Raw genomic sequence first — 15,304 nt, 5'->3', positions numbered from 1 at the left:
GTTTCACTTGGCTTCAAGATAATGTAACTTAAACTGCAGCTCTTCATTCTCTGAGGATTAACTCAACAAATCAGAATATTTCTGCCTCCAGATCAGCTCTGCCTTTGAAGATTGCTGATTTTCAACTTGCTATAAGTGGTAAACTTACAACATGAAAACATACATCCACATTGACTGTGTATCTCTCTCTTTCCTGTCTCTTGTCAGATTCTGTATGAAGAGTGGGCCAGCTACTCATCCTTTTTCAAGTATCAGCCCATTGATCTTGTCAGGTAACATGACCGTAACACGAAAATGCGGAAATCACATTAGTAACCTCAGTAACTCCTCAGGTCCTAATATTTTCTAATTTGCTGCTTGACTGTTACAGACTTTCTTTACCTGAGTAGCAACAGACATGCTACAAGGATACAGTAGTTGCAATGCATTATGGTTACTGTAATTTATTCAATTAACAATACATTTATAGTTTGAAATGTACTTTGATTTTAATCACTACCTCAGTGTATCAAAGCACTTTTGTTTTGGGTTTTTTGCTTTGTTTTGTTAATACAAAACTCATATTCTAAACTGTTGCTGATTGCTGATGTCATACAGATGTAGGCATTCAAAGTGTCATACTTTTCACTGCATCGTATTTGCAGTGCCGTGTCGGTGGCGCTGCATCAATAATGCAGTGCTTTTCACCCTAGATGAGGCTCACATAATCCAACCTGCAGTTCTCCTTCTGGCCACCAGATGTCATAAAGCCTATTATACTGTCCACCAACAGTATATATTTCGGAAGTGTGAGAACATAGTTATATATTATATGTTGGGTTTTATGTCTCTAATCAAAGATCTACTGCATTAAACATGGTTAACACAGCACCATAAGTTACTGGCATAGAGTAGTGAACATGTACAGTATGCTTGCAAAGAATGGTAAATGGTCTTATACTTGTATAGCGCTTTTCTATAGATTGCAGCACACTCAAAGCGCTTTCACACTATTTGGCCATTCACTCATTGCACTCACCGGTGTCATCACCGGGAGCAACTGGGGGTTCAGTGAGTTAGATGTCACTTTTCAGCATCTGGCGCTGCCCCCACCTGTTCAAAGAGCCTAGTAGTGGTTCACCCAAGGCACGTAGACTCAAACTCAAGTATCCAAAATACCAGTGCTATGCTTTGCAGCTTCGCTATCCCCTTCAAACAGTAACAAGAAGCTGCTGTGTCTGTAGAGAAAGGCAGGGCTTTATTCATGCAATAAGACGTTGCATCAGAATATTATCCAACAATCAAACACAGTCACTAAAAAAAAAGAGTTGCGCAGAAACATTTTAGGAGTCACAGTGACCTAAGAATTAGGTTATAAGGGAGGGGTGGTTTAAAAAAACTGCACATCCATCCATAACATTCACATCCATTCCCTTAAAAACTTAACTGCGTTTGCAGTTTCGTTGCATACTCTAGGAACGTAGCTTTTAGGAGAGAGGGCTGGCTGGTTTGTCCAAACGAAAATCTACAAAATATTAAACTAACGTCACAATCTACACACAATATAATCATGGTTTAAAGTGCAGCCAGACCACAGGGCTTTTTCTTTACTTCTAAATACACATTCGTATAGCAGCCTACTGTATGGGCTATGGTTTTTGTACTGTATGCATAGAGTGCTGCACCTATGAGTGTAGGCTGAGCACCACCTACAGACATTATACTGTACACAACATGCTTTTCATTTATTTTGCAAAAAAGTTAAATGTTTGGCTTAAAATTCTGGCTAAGACCATAGGGGGCATAGGAACATAAACACTTCACTGTGAAACATTTGTCAGAGCTTAATTATTAAAAGAATATTGTAGATTTTGTAATTAGTGCGAACAAAAAAATACAGCTTTGTTGTTTTTATATAAAAATGGCCACATGGGCTAAAGTGCAGCATAAACTAAACACACACTGTACACTCATTCAAAACAACACTTCTTTGTTCATTCCATTTTCATGTTCTTTTGCAAGATGATTAGTTTGTTCACATCCTTGGGCACAAGACAAGATCTATTAGAGAATACTATTTCACTCAGTACAGATGTACATGAGATAACACTGTTTTATCCACCACCATTTAGATGAATTTTTACACGCTTGTCATGCAACAGATAGAATTCCAGTCAATCAAATGTGTCAACTGACAGCGAGTGCGTAACAGGCACGTCACCCATTCTGGCAGGTTTAGTGAGGCATAATCTCCACAGACAGCTATTTAAATCACTCAGATCTCTAGTTATTTTCTGTTTTTACTTTTTACTGACTGATCAGCTCCTGATGTAACTGAGCAATTTGGTTTCACTTTACCCTTGCTGTAGTGAGCCAAAGAAATTCAGTACAATTGGGCTAATAAATTCATTCATAAAAACATGCTGATTTCTTCTTGATGAGCCTACATGATACTATTTTTTTTCTGAGTACATTTTTGCTGTTGATCAGCCTGGGCAAGACAGTTTGTCCAGCTGTTGCCCTGTTGAAAGACAGACAGCTGTATTGATGAGCTCATGATTTCATGTTCATTCAGACTGAATTCCTAGTAAATGCGTAGAAAACTGAAATGATGAGGCGGAGCCTTTAACTGTACTTTGTCTTGTCCACTTACCACTTTCAAGAGTGACAGCTGCACTCAGCACTTCATCCATGCCAACTAAGTTTCACCAGGTTATTGGCTCAAGGCTATTTTTCCCCCAGTAACTTTAGATGGAATAGTGTGAAACCATTAGCCTGACCATGTATTACATCACAAGGCAAACAAAACAGGACTCGCGCATAAAGAAATTGCCTAACTCGATGAGAGGTCAAAGCTCCACAGAAAACTTGTAATAGGTAGTGCTCATGATGTGTTCTTGTAGAATAAATCATGACGTGATTGCAGCATTACTTTCAGTGTTTACTGACTCTATTTTATAAAGATCAAACACAGGTTTAGGAGTCCCACACTTGCGTTGTGTACTATGTAATTCTTCACATTCTGCTCTGTCTTAAATTTCATTTTCACTCCTTAATCCCTGACCTCTGATTCCACAGGAACTACTTTGGAGAGAAGGTCGGCCTTTACTTTGCATGGCTGGGTGTTTACACTCAGCTGCTAATTCCAGCCTCCTTAGTGGGGATCATTGTGTTTTGCTACGGGGTGGCAACAGTGGATACTGATATACCCAGGTATACACATCGATGTACACAAGCTTTAAATTCACTTCAAAAGTCCCTAGTTTTTACTACAAACTGTATTGCAGCTTCAGTTGTATAAGAAAGATTATTGTAAAATCTCACATTTAAGTTGAAATAATGTGCAAGAAAATGAACAAAGCTCATTGGAAACTTTACCTTTTTTCCTATAACACATCTATTCGGTTGAATAGAATAAAAATAAAATATTTGTCTGACACCACCGACGGTGACATTGAGTGGAAAAATGTGATTTTTACTTCAAACGATAAGGCCAGTCATTTTCTATATTAATTTTCAACACATCATATTTTCAGCATTCCCCATACTGATACTAAAACCAACAATGATTTGCCTCTGCTCATGATTAATGTATGTCACTCCTGGATGATCTTATTTGTCTGTACCATAGACGTCCACTGATGTTCAAAAACGATTAAAAACACATCAGGGAACCACACCGCTGCACTTAGTGACATATTTCCTCATATGAAACACAAGACCCTAATATTTTTTAAGAATATCCAGTGATCTTGTGCATGGGCCTTTGACTCATGCTTGCTTCAGATGCTGTAAAAAGTTACGATTGTGCTGAGGCTTAGAGGCAACATTTAAAACAATTTCGGTCTAGTGTTTTGTAATGTAGAAAACCAGTGCAGTGGTGTGATTCACCGATGTGTTCTTAATTGGTTTTTAACATCAATGGAGGTCTATGGTACACACAAATAAACTAGTCCAGTTCTGACATACTGACAGTGGTTAACCATGAAAAGAGGCTAGGGCTGGGTATCAGTCCAAAATTTTTGATACCAGTACTGATACAGATACCTTGATACCGGCTCCTAAATTATACTTTTTCTGATACCAATTTTATAAGATCGATTAAAAAAAAAAAACACATATACATCTCATCATCATCAACAACAAAGTCAGTCATCAATCTGAGGCCTAAGGAGTTGTGGTACCAAGTGCACTTGTGAACCACCCTGTGCTCAAACATGGTGGTCATTATGGCCAATCCATGACTAGCACAGAAGCATGAACAGAGCACCATTTGGGTTCAGATCGGGCAGGCCGTTCCTCCCAATCAACCCCTTCCAGGTTTCTCCATCATTGCCCAGGTGAGCGTTGAAGTCTGCCAGTAGAAATATGGGGTCCCCAGGTGGTGCCCCCTTGAGGGCAAGGCCCAGCAACCGGATGATCACCATTGAGCTCCCTTCCCAAGTCTGGCTTCAGCAGGGTGCCACAGTTTCCCTAATCCATGCAAGGTAGCACAACTCAAAGTGGCCATTTTCATCAGGGATTTGAATTGCTCTTAGTCTGGTACCAGAACACCTGAAGCCTCAGATTGATGATCGACTTTGCTATTGTATCATCTGATCTGCAGCTGCATGTTTTGGACACTCAGGTGAAGAGAGGAGTAGAGCTGTTAACTGATCACCACCTAGTGGTGAGTTTGATCAAATGGCAGGGGAGGATGCAGGACAAACCTGGTAAACCCAAATGTATAGTGAGGATGAGCTGGGAATGCCTGGTTGAGGCCCCTATGAATAAGGTCTTCAACTCACACCTCCAGAAGAATTTCTCTCACATCCTGGGGGAGGCTGGGGATATGGAATCCGAATGGGCCATGTTCAAATCCTCCATTTTAGAAGCAGCTACTCTGAGTTGTGGCCAGAAGGTGGCTGGTGCCTGTCATGGTGGCAACCTGAGAACTCGCTAGTGGACGCCAGTGGTGAAGGAAGCTGTTAGAAGAAGAAGAAGGAGACCTCCCAAGCTTGGTTGGTCCAGGGGTCTTCTGAAGCAGTTGATAGGTACCCGCAGGCCAAAAGGGCTGCAGCTCAGATGGGTGCAGATGTAACAACTTGGGTGTGGAAGGGGTTTGGGGAGGTTATGGAAAAGGACTTTTGGCTGGCCTCAAGGAAGTTCTAGCAAACCGTACTACAGCTCAGAAAGGGGAAGCAGGGCTTGGCCTAGGCTGTGTTTGGCAGTGGAGGAGAACCGCTGGCTAGGATTGGGTATATCATCAGGCAATGGAAGTAGGACTTTGAGGATCTCCTGAACTTGTCTGACAGGTGCTCCAAGGAGAAGGCAGATCTGGAAGACTCAGGGGAAGCCTCATCCATATCTCTGGTAGAGGTCTCTGAGGTAGTCAAAAAGCTCCTTGATGTCAAGACTCCAGGAGTGGATTCACCCTGAACTCCTGAAGGCTCTGGACACAGCTGGGCTGTCTTTGTTGACATGCCTTTTCAATGTCGCGTAGAGGCCAGGGACAGTGCCTGACGACTGGCAGACTGGGGTGGGACCAGAGAGTGTGCTCCAGTTATTGGCATCTCACACTACTCAGCCTCCTTGGGTAAGCCTATGCCAGGGTGCTGGAGAGGAAGCTCCAACCAATTTGTCAAACCTCAGATTCAGGAGAAGCAATTGGAATTCTGTCCTGGTTGTGGAACAGTGGACCAACTCTTTACTCTTGCAAGGTTACTGGACTGATCTTGTGAATTTGCCCATCCAGTCTACATGTGCTTTGTGTACTTGGAGAAGGCCTACGACAGGGTCCCTTATGGGATCTTTAGGAGTATGAGGTACTGGTTTTGTTGATACAAGCCATACGTTCCTTGTATAACCAGAGTGAGAGTTGTGTACGCATAGTTTGAAAGAAGTCAAAATGTACCCAGTTTGTGTTGGCCTTTGTCAGAGTTGTCCCATGTCACCAATACTGTTTGTGATTTTCATGGACAGGATCTCAAGGTGCAGCCAGGGGGAGGAGAGTGTCTGGTTCGGGGACTTCAGAATTGCATCTTTGCTGTTTTCTGCCTTTTTCAGACTGTTAACTCCAGCATGCACTGGGGCAATTTGTAGCTGACTGTGAAGCAGCAGGGATGAGACTGGGCACGTTCAAGTCTGAGGCCATGGTGCTCTGCTGGAAAATGGTGGACTGTTCCTTCTGGATTGGGAATGAGTTGCTGCCCCAGGTGAAGGATTCTCAGGGTCTCGTTCATGATTGTGAAAAAATGGACTGTGAAATTGACAAGCAGACAGGGGCAGCATCAGCAGTAATGCAGACGTTATACCAGACTGTCATGGTGACGAAGGAGCTGAGCAGAAAGTAAAAGCTCTCAATTTAAAAGTCTACGCTCCAACTCTCACCTATGATTGCGAGCTATGGGCAGTGACCGAAAGAATAAGATTGTGAATGGAAGCAACCAAAATGAGTTTCCTTCACAGGGTGGCCGGACTTAGCCTTAGAGATAGGGTGCACAGTTTGGACATCTGGAAGGAGCTCAGAGTAGAACTGCTGCTCCTTCACGTTGAAAGGTGTCAGTTGAGGTGGTTCAGGCATCTTGTCAGGATGCCTCCAGGGTGCTTCCCTGTGGAGGTTTTCCAGGCACGTCCAAGTGGTAGGAGACCCTGGGGTGGACCCAGAACATGCTGGAGAGATTAAATATTTCTCTAGCTTGGAAGTGCCTCAGAATCCCACCACAGAAACTGGAAAATGTTTCCAGGGAGAGGGGCCTCTGGGCTACCTTGCTGAACCTGTTGCCACCACAACCCAATCTCAGATCAGTGGAAGGAAATGGGTGGTTGAATGGGAATATATTCTCCATCTATCTATGTATATCTATACATACTGTACCAACCTGCGCATTGCCTGGATTAACTGCAAGAAAGCCTATGACTCAATGCCTCACACATGGATCCTGGAATGCTTGGAACTGTACAACATCAACAGGACGCTAAGAGCCTTCATCAAGAACTCAATGGGAATGTGGAAAACAACCCTAGAGGCCAACTTCAAGCCAAATGCATCATCAACTGCAGTATTTACCAAGGAGATGCTCTGTCCCCGCTGTTGTTCTGCATAGGGCCGAACCCCTTAAGCCAGATCATCACCAAGAGTGGTTATGGATACCGACTTCGGAATGGAGCAACCATCAGCTGCCTCCTCTACATGGATGACATCAAGCTGTATGCCAGGAGTGAACGAGACATCGACTCACTGATCCACACCACTAGGATCCATAGCCAGAACATCAGAATGTCATTCGGACTGGATAAGTGTGGTCGAATGGTAACACGGAGAGGAAGGGTAGTCAGAACTGAGGGGATTGTACTACCAGAAGGCAACATAGCAGATGTTGAGGGCAGCTACAAGTACCTTGGGACAAATGGGAACCATGAAGAGGCCGCAAGGAAAGCAGCAACTACCAAGTACCTGCAGAGAATAAGGCAAGTCCTGAGAAGTCAGCTGAATGGAAAGAACAAAGTCCGAGCAATTGACATCTACGCCCTGCTGGTCATCAGGTACCCCGCTGGCATAATAAGCTGGCCGAAGGAGGAGATAGAGGTCACTGACATCAAGACAAGGAGGCTCCGTATGCACGGAGGATTTCACCCCAAATCCAGCATTCTGAGACGGTACACTAAGCGGAAGGAAGGAGGCTGAGGATTAGTGAGCGTCAGAGCAACTATCCAGGATCAAACAACAAAGATCCATGATTACATCAGGAAGATAGCCCCGAGTGATGACGGGCTTAGCAAATACCTCAGACACTATCTACTATCGGATAGAAGAAGTGGCTGATATTGAAAAATCCTACCAGTACAAATACTTATGACCATGTGATTTCAGTTTTTCTTTTTTAATAAATCTGCAAAAATGTCAAAAATTCTGTGTTTTTCTGTCAATATGGGGTGCTGTGTGTACATTAATGAGGAAAAAAATGAACTATATATGTGTGTGTGTGTGTGTGTGTGTGTATATATGTGTATATATATATATATATATATATATATATATATGTATATATATATGTATATGTAATATAATCTCAAAATTTGTTTTTTAAATCCTTGGCATTTTTGTACATAAAAAGGAAACTAAAACCTTAAGTTCTGTTAACATCAGTAAATAAAAATGTAGAAAAGCATTTTTCGATATTCCACACATCTCGATGATATTGAAGTAATTTGGTCCATGCCATAAGGTTCAATATCCAGCACTAGAAGAGGCAAATCATTGTTGGTTTTAGTCTCTGTGTGGAGAGTGTTAAAAATGCTGTTAATATAGAAAATGACTGGTCTTATCCTTTAAAGACACTAAATGATAAAGGCAAACTAACTAAAAGGATGTAAAAAAAAAAAAAAAACAAGATTTTAATTGTACAGTACGTGTACATGCTTATACATATATGAGACAGGGATGGGCTGGTTAACTGCTGTATCTGGTTTTAGTCAAAACTTAGTGGGAGGCACACAGAAGGTATGGCTGACTGTGCGTGTGTGTCTGTGTGTGTGTGGCTGAGTGAGTGGTATCATGAAGCAAAAGGCTGATTATTCAGCCCACATTTACTAAGGATAGGGTCAAAGAAGAGAAGCTTTTATTGTGGTCATGTGTTAAAAGTTCCATTAATTTGCATTGGTTAAATGCTAAGACGGAATGATAGATGACAGTGAAGAGCTTCAGTTTCAAAACACCATTGTGACTCAATTCTTGATTTTCTCCCTGCTCAGTCTGGAGATGTGTGACGAGCAGCATAATTTCACCATGTGTCCTCTGTGTGACGCGGGCTGTGACTTCTGGCATCTCAGGACTGCATGTGCCACAGCCAGAGCTTCACATTTCTTTGACAACCCTGCCACAGTCTTCTTCGCCATCTTCATGTCTTTGTGGGGTGAGGTTATGTGTGTGTCATATAGAGGGAGAGAACACGTGGGCTAAATTAGAAGTTGCTCATTAATATCTTATGATCTCATACACTTCAAGTTTAAGTTTACACCTCAGGTTTAGGCCTCGGTCAGGGCAACAGGCTAAAACAGCATGCATTAAAGATTAACAAATGCAGAGAATACATGTAGGATTGAATAGAATTGAAAATAGAATTGAAAGCACAAACACTATGGTACTGCATAGTTTTTTCAATACTCGGATACATGATCTGCATCTTGCATTTAAGCATTAAGTATTTAAAATACATCTGGTAGTCATGTCTGTAAATACGATACAAGTTTTAAAGACCAAATTATGTTTTGTATATGTGTAGCGGTGCTATTCCAGGAAAACTGGAAGCGTCGTCAGATGAGTCTCTCCTTCAGATGGGATATGACGGGTGTCGAGGAGGATGAGGTACATACTATATACATGCACACACTCACTTGAATAAAATCACTTGTGCATATGTAGACACTACTAGCCTTATAAATGGACAGACATGAATTTGAAGGTCTGAATCCTCACATATAGTAATATGTAAATGAATATTAACATATGCAGGTACAAACTCATCAACCATAACAAAACAGTTCTACACAATTGCAAATTACTAGTTTTCACTATTTTTCTGAACATTGTGCCAATGTTTTGCCTAAAGTCTTTTAGGATTATTAATTCCTACAATATCAGTATTTATTATAAGTAGCTACAGTATCTTTAAGGCAAATTGTAGCAATAAAGGCAACTAAAACACTTAGTTAAGAGTAATGAAAGATTGCCATTGTGGCTTTAAAGAGAAAGTCATTCACTCTATAGCCTTTTCATCTGGCTCCCTTCTGCATTGGGACTGAATTTATGCACCACACATACACACAGAGCATTTGTACTTGTGAAAACCTGCAGAAAGCCTACAGATACACACACATGAGCATGTACATATTATCCATAACACTTTCTTTGATTTTTTGCTCAGGAACATCCCAGACCAAAATATGAGACCACCCTCCTTCAGAAGAGACAGAAGAAGCAAAAACAGAAGAAAAAGAAGAAAAAGAATGAGGTAGGGGAGATTAGAAACCTTTGTTGTTAATTGCTTAGGATCACAAATTATGAACTCCACTCTTAGTTGGACCTGACTGCCAAAAACATTACTGGAAAGGTATTAATTTAATTCAATTCAATTGTATAGTGCCAATTAACAACAACAAATCTCCCTTGAGCAAGCACTTAGTGATGGTGGGGAGGAAAAACTCCCTTTAATGGAAGAAACCTCCAGTAGAACTCCTGATGGGTGGCCTTCTTCCTTGACCAGTTGGGGTGAGCTGATAGAGGAGAGAGAAAAGTATCTTGCACGGTATCTTGGCTGCTCCTAGGACTGCACTCTTCTGGACAGTGATCTCAGAGGTTATTCCTGGAATCTGTTGGAGCCTCTCATTATTATGGCATGGTGCAAAAGTTTGGGCACCCTACACAATCAGTACTTAGTAACACCTCCTCTGGCAGATATCACAGCTTGCAAACGCTTTTCATAGCCAGCTAAAAGTCTTTCAATTCTTGTACTTGGGATCTTCTCCCATTCTTCCTTGCAAAAGGCTTCTAGTTCTGTAATATTCTTTGGTCGTCTTGCATGCACAGCTCTTTTAAGATCTACCCACAAATTTTCAATGATGTTTAAATCAGGGGACTGTGATGGCCATTCCAAAACCTTCAGCCTGCGTCTCTTGAGGTATTCCATAGTGGATTTCGAGGTATGTTTAGGATCATTGTCCTGTTGTAGAAGCCATCCTCTTTTCAGCTTCAGCTTTTTTACAGATGGTGTGATGTTTGCTTCCAGAATTTGCTGGTATTTAGTGGAATCCATTCTTCCCTCCACCCGTGCAATGTTTCCTGTGCCACTGGCTGGAACACAACCCCCGAGCATGATAGATCCACCCCCATGCTTAATAGTTGGCAAGGTGTTCTTTTCATGAAATGCTGCTCCTTTTTTTCTCCAAACATGCCTTTGCTGATTGTGTCCAAAGAGTTCTATTTTAACTTCATCAGTCCACAGCACTTGTTTCCAAAACGCATCGGGCTTCTGTAGATGTCCTGTTGCATACTTCAGATGTTGGATTTTATGATGGGGACGCAGATAAGGTTTTCTTCTGCTGACTCTTCCATGAAGGCCTTGTCTGTGCAAGCATCGCTGCACAGTGGAACGGTGCACCACCACTCCTGAGTCTGCTAAATCTTCCTGCAGGTTTTTTGCAGTCAAATGGGGGTTTTGATTTGTCTTTCTGACCAGCATACGAGCAGTTCTGTTCGAGAGTTTTCTTGGTCTTCCAGATCTCATCTTGACCTCCACAGTTCCCCTGATCTGCCATCTCTTAATTACATTTCTTACTGTGGAAACTGCAAGCTGACAACGCTTTGCTATCTTCTTGTAGCCTTCTCCTGCATTGTGGGCGTCAATAACTTTCATTTTCAGGGTCTTACACAGCTGCTTAGAGGAACCCATGGTTGCTGGGTGTCCACAAGTGTGTGCACAAGGTTTGAAGAGTCAAAGTATTTGTACAGCTTTGAAATTGGCATTTACCAATGACAGCTGTTGCTGTGCATCAGATCTAACGAGCTGATTAAGGTCTGATACCTTGTGAGAGACTTTGAGACTCTGGAACTCTTAGGGTGCCCAAACTTTTGCACCATGCCATAATAATGTTTTTATTTTTTATTTTTGTTCAATTTATGGCATAAGAAGTAACTATGCATCACTGTTTGCAGAAAATATTGTGCATTTTTTCCATTTCCAGGAGAAACTGTGTTAACATCTGTTCAAATAAAAAATCACCAAAATCTGTTATTTATCAAGGGGTGCCTAAACTTTTGCATAAGACTGTACTCTCTCTCTCTCTCTCTCTCTGTGTGTGTGTGTGTGTGTGTGTGTGTGTGTGTGTGTGTGTGTGTGTATATATATATGTATATGTGTTGAAGATTTTATTTATTAAGGGGGAAAAAAGCTATCTGAACTTACAGTACATGGCCCTATGTGGAAAAAGTAATTGCCCCCTCCCCCTTGTTAAATCATGAATTTACTGTGGTTAATCACATGTTTTGGCAAGCTGAGTAGGCCTGCTTACTACCAGACCTGCTGAATCAAGAAATCTTATAAATAGAACCTGAATACTTAACTGCATTTTGTATTCACTTGGGTTATCTTTGTCTAATATTTAAATTTGTTTGATGATCTGAAACATTTAAGTTTGACAAATATACAAAAAAATAAGAAACCAGGAAGGGGGCAAATGCTTTTTCACAGCACTGTCTTCCTAGGAACAGCTAAGATACTGCGCAGGACCCTCAGGCTCCCAGGCCTCTGATAGAGGACCCGAGCTTGAAGGAAGAAATAAGACTGCCCCGAAGTGGAGCAAGTGGGGAATATATATATGTGTGTGTGTGTATTACACATGGACATACACAGCATTTATTCTACATACGTAACACTAGTCAGTAATCCAATACTATTCCATATAATCAGTCAATAATGCACAATTAAATGTTATAAGGAATGGGACAGTATTCATATCGAAGCTCTGTATAAGAGTTAAACAATGTTTACATATTATTTAGCCCCAAAGAGGGGGATCTCTCTTGTTATTTCCTGTCACTACTCTGGCTGCAGCATTTTGGATTAAATGGAGGGTTTTTAGGGACTTATTTGTTGATCCTGATAGTAAAGAATGACAGTAGTCCATCCTGGAAGTAATAAATGCATGGACCAGTTTTTCAGTATCACTTTGATTCAGGATGTTCCTAATTTTAGCAATATTGCATAGGTGAATCAAGGCAATTCTAGAGACTTGGATTATGTGTGAGTTTAAGGACATACAGTATCTTGGTCAAAAAAGTTTCTCACAGTAGTACTGGAGGCCAGGGCTATGCCATCTAGAGTAACTATATGGTTAGATACCATCTTTCTGAGGTTTTTAGGCCCAAATACAATGACTTCAATTTTGTCTGCATTTAAATGTAGGAAATTAAAAGTCATCCAGGCCTTTATGCCTTTAAGATATACTTGAAGTTTGACCAACTGATCAGATTCATCTGGGTTCACAGATGAATATAAATACACAGCAATACTCATTGTTATTTTATAATGTACAGCAAATGATTACACTCATTTGAAATATGATTGGGTTTGAAAATTACACTATGCATTTCCATCATCTCTCATGATTACACTAAGTACATGCAAATAGAAATTTCTGTGGACTATATACCGATTCTGTTGGGACAACACACTGTCATGATTGATCATGAAACTCCTCCGCTTGGGTCATTCTTCACCATTGGCATTAGATGGTTCCTGAACTGGTTTCTAATGCACACAGCAAATTTTACTGTAATAATCAAATAATTTATGGATAATCTCCCCTGTAAAATGTGTATTGGAAATGACTACAATTTATGATTAATAATACCTCATTAGATTAGGGCACCAAGCTTTATAACGTAACATACACGTTAATCAATAAACAGTTAATTTATTTACTCTCCTCTGAAAGTAATGCATTTATTACGGTGCTCAAGAGGACTAGGACCAGAATGCAGACCAGGACTCAGTAAAAGAAAGTCTTTATTGACAGCAAAAGGTAGAAAAAACTGGAGTATAACTCAGGTGAGTCAGGCAGGCAGGGGAGACTTATGTGGAGCTGGGGGCGAGGCGGGGAACACTTAAGTGGGAGCTGGGGACAAGGCAGGCAGGCTCAAGGAACACAGGTAAGTAGCAGACACAAGACTGGATAAGACTCACATAAGACTGGATAAGACTCACACAATGAAATAGCGTCGGAGTGAAACCAGGCATGTACAAGGGACACAGGTGAGTACTCAACACAGGACAGGAGAAGGCCTTACTCGTTATCGGGGATAACAGGAGAGCTGAGTGAGAAGTACAGGAGCTAGCCAGGAAGTGGCGTGGAGCACTGGCGAGTATAGTCACAGATTAGACATGGACTTACTCTCCATCATGGAGCAGGTCAGCTGAGTGCAGAGGTTACAGACGAGGTGCTGGTTGTCATTGGAACAAGAAAACTTCAACAAAATATGTTACTTGGACCATCTGGACATGGTGAGAGCAACGAAGCAAACTAGTAAGGTCTCGAGACAGAGTAAACCTCAGGAGTTATGGAAACTGCATAATGGACCAGCGAGTGACTGAGGAAAAGGAGGTTGTATATATGGTTGAAAAATCAGAGGATGATTAACAGCAGGTGAGGACAGTGAGCACTGATTGAAACCATAGAAAAGCTGGGGTAGGACAGGTGGAGCGGAGCTGGAAAGAAAACCAAAATAAAAGCCCGAACACAAGAAGCAAAGCTAAACATAACAGAATTCTCAGTTCAATGACCAAGATACTGGGAATAAAAGAGACAGAAGATGACATGAGAAAGTTAGTTATAAGCTAAATAGTTTTATTTACAATATGTACAAAAAGTAGAAAAGATTGGCATGTGATATACCTGACATAGTACAGCAAAACAAAAAGGATGAGTGGATTTGGTAAATGAATGAATGGACAAGTTATGGTTAGTGATGGTGGAAAATGAGTTAAAATTGTCTAAAGTCACATTAGAGTTTGGATCTAAATCTTATGATTTAAATTATAATTTGGAGGAAAAAATAATTACGTTTTTGTAAGTTATGGGCTCTAATTTAGAAGCAACTATGGTTTATGAGATATCAACCAGCCATTAGCTCTGAAGATTCCATGTGGTCAAGAAAGGGAAGAGAGGAATTGAAAAGCACTTGTTTTGGAGCCCTGAAAAACAAAGGACAAAACACAAAATCCACGGGAGTGCCCATAACGCCAAAAACAGGGCACTGCTACAAGAACAGGGGTGGCCAGATTCTCAGGCATCGGCCGCCACGAACAGCCACTCATGGGCGGACCAGAGACCAGGCCAGGAGCAGGAGAAGCAGGAGGAGTAGGGAGGACAGCCATGGAACCAGACAGCAGTTTGGACAGGCTTGGGAGGATGGCCTCGGAACCAGGCAGGGGGCTGCAGAAAGGGCCGTTCAGGAGGATGGCCACGGAAGCAGGCAGAAGGCCATTCAGGAGGGCAGCTGTGGACCTGAAGAGGTTGCTGACTGGGGTTATGCTAGCAGATGAAGAGCTGATTGACAGGGCAGAAGCTGGGGCCGAGGCAACATTGGCCCACTCAGGAACTGGGAGCAGGGTGGCGTTGTTGTCGACCCATTCGGGAGCTGGGAGCAGGGGGGGCATCGTCACTGACCCACTTAAGAGCTGGGAGCAGGGGAGGCATCATCGTCAACCCACTCGGGAACTGGGAGCAGGGTGGTGGTGGCATCGAAACAGTCGACCCACTGAAGAGGAGGGATGGAGGAGGCGTCGAT

At 41.8% G+C, this 15,304-nt stretch overlaps 1 protein-coding gene across 1 annotated transcript in view; it reads left to right on the top strand.

Moving 5' to 3' along the window:
- Positions 1-15,304, top strand: part of ano2b (anoctamin 2b) — a 190,450-nt gene that overhangs the window by 58,984 nt on the left and 116,162 nt on the right. The window contains exons 10-14 of the mRNA XM_020601528.1: positions 208-272; positions 3,058-3,192; positions 8,713-8,873; positions 9,243-9,325; positions 9,885-9,971. Of these exons, the coding sequence (XP_020457184.1) occupies positions 208-272; positions 3,058-3,192; positions 8,713-8,873; positions 9,243-9,325; positions 9,885-9,971 (531 nt within the window). The remainder of the gene's footprint in view (positions 1-207; positions 273-3,057; positions 3,193-8,712; positions 8,874-9,242; positions 9,326-9,884; positions 9,972-15,304) is intronic.

This window comes from Monopterus albus, unplaced genomic scaffold (genome assembly GCF_001952655.1).
Source record: "Monopterus albus unplaced genomic scaffold, M_albus_1.0 scaffold51.1, whole genome shotgun sequence".
NCBI classification, from domain to species: domain Eukaryota; kingdom Metazoa; phylum Chordata; class Actinopteri; order Synbranchiformes; family Synbranchidae; genus Monopterus; species Monopterus albus.
Note: the sequence above shows the minus strand (reverse complement) of the source record. Positions and strands in the feature narration are given on the sequence as shown.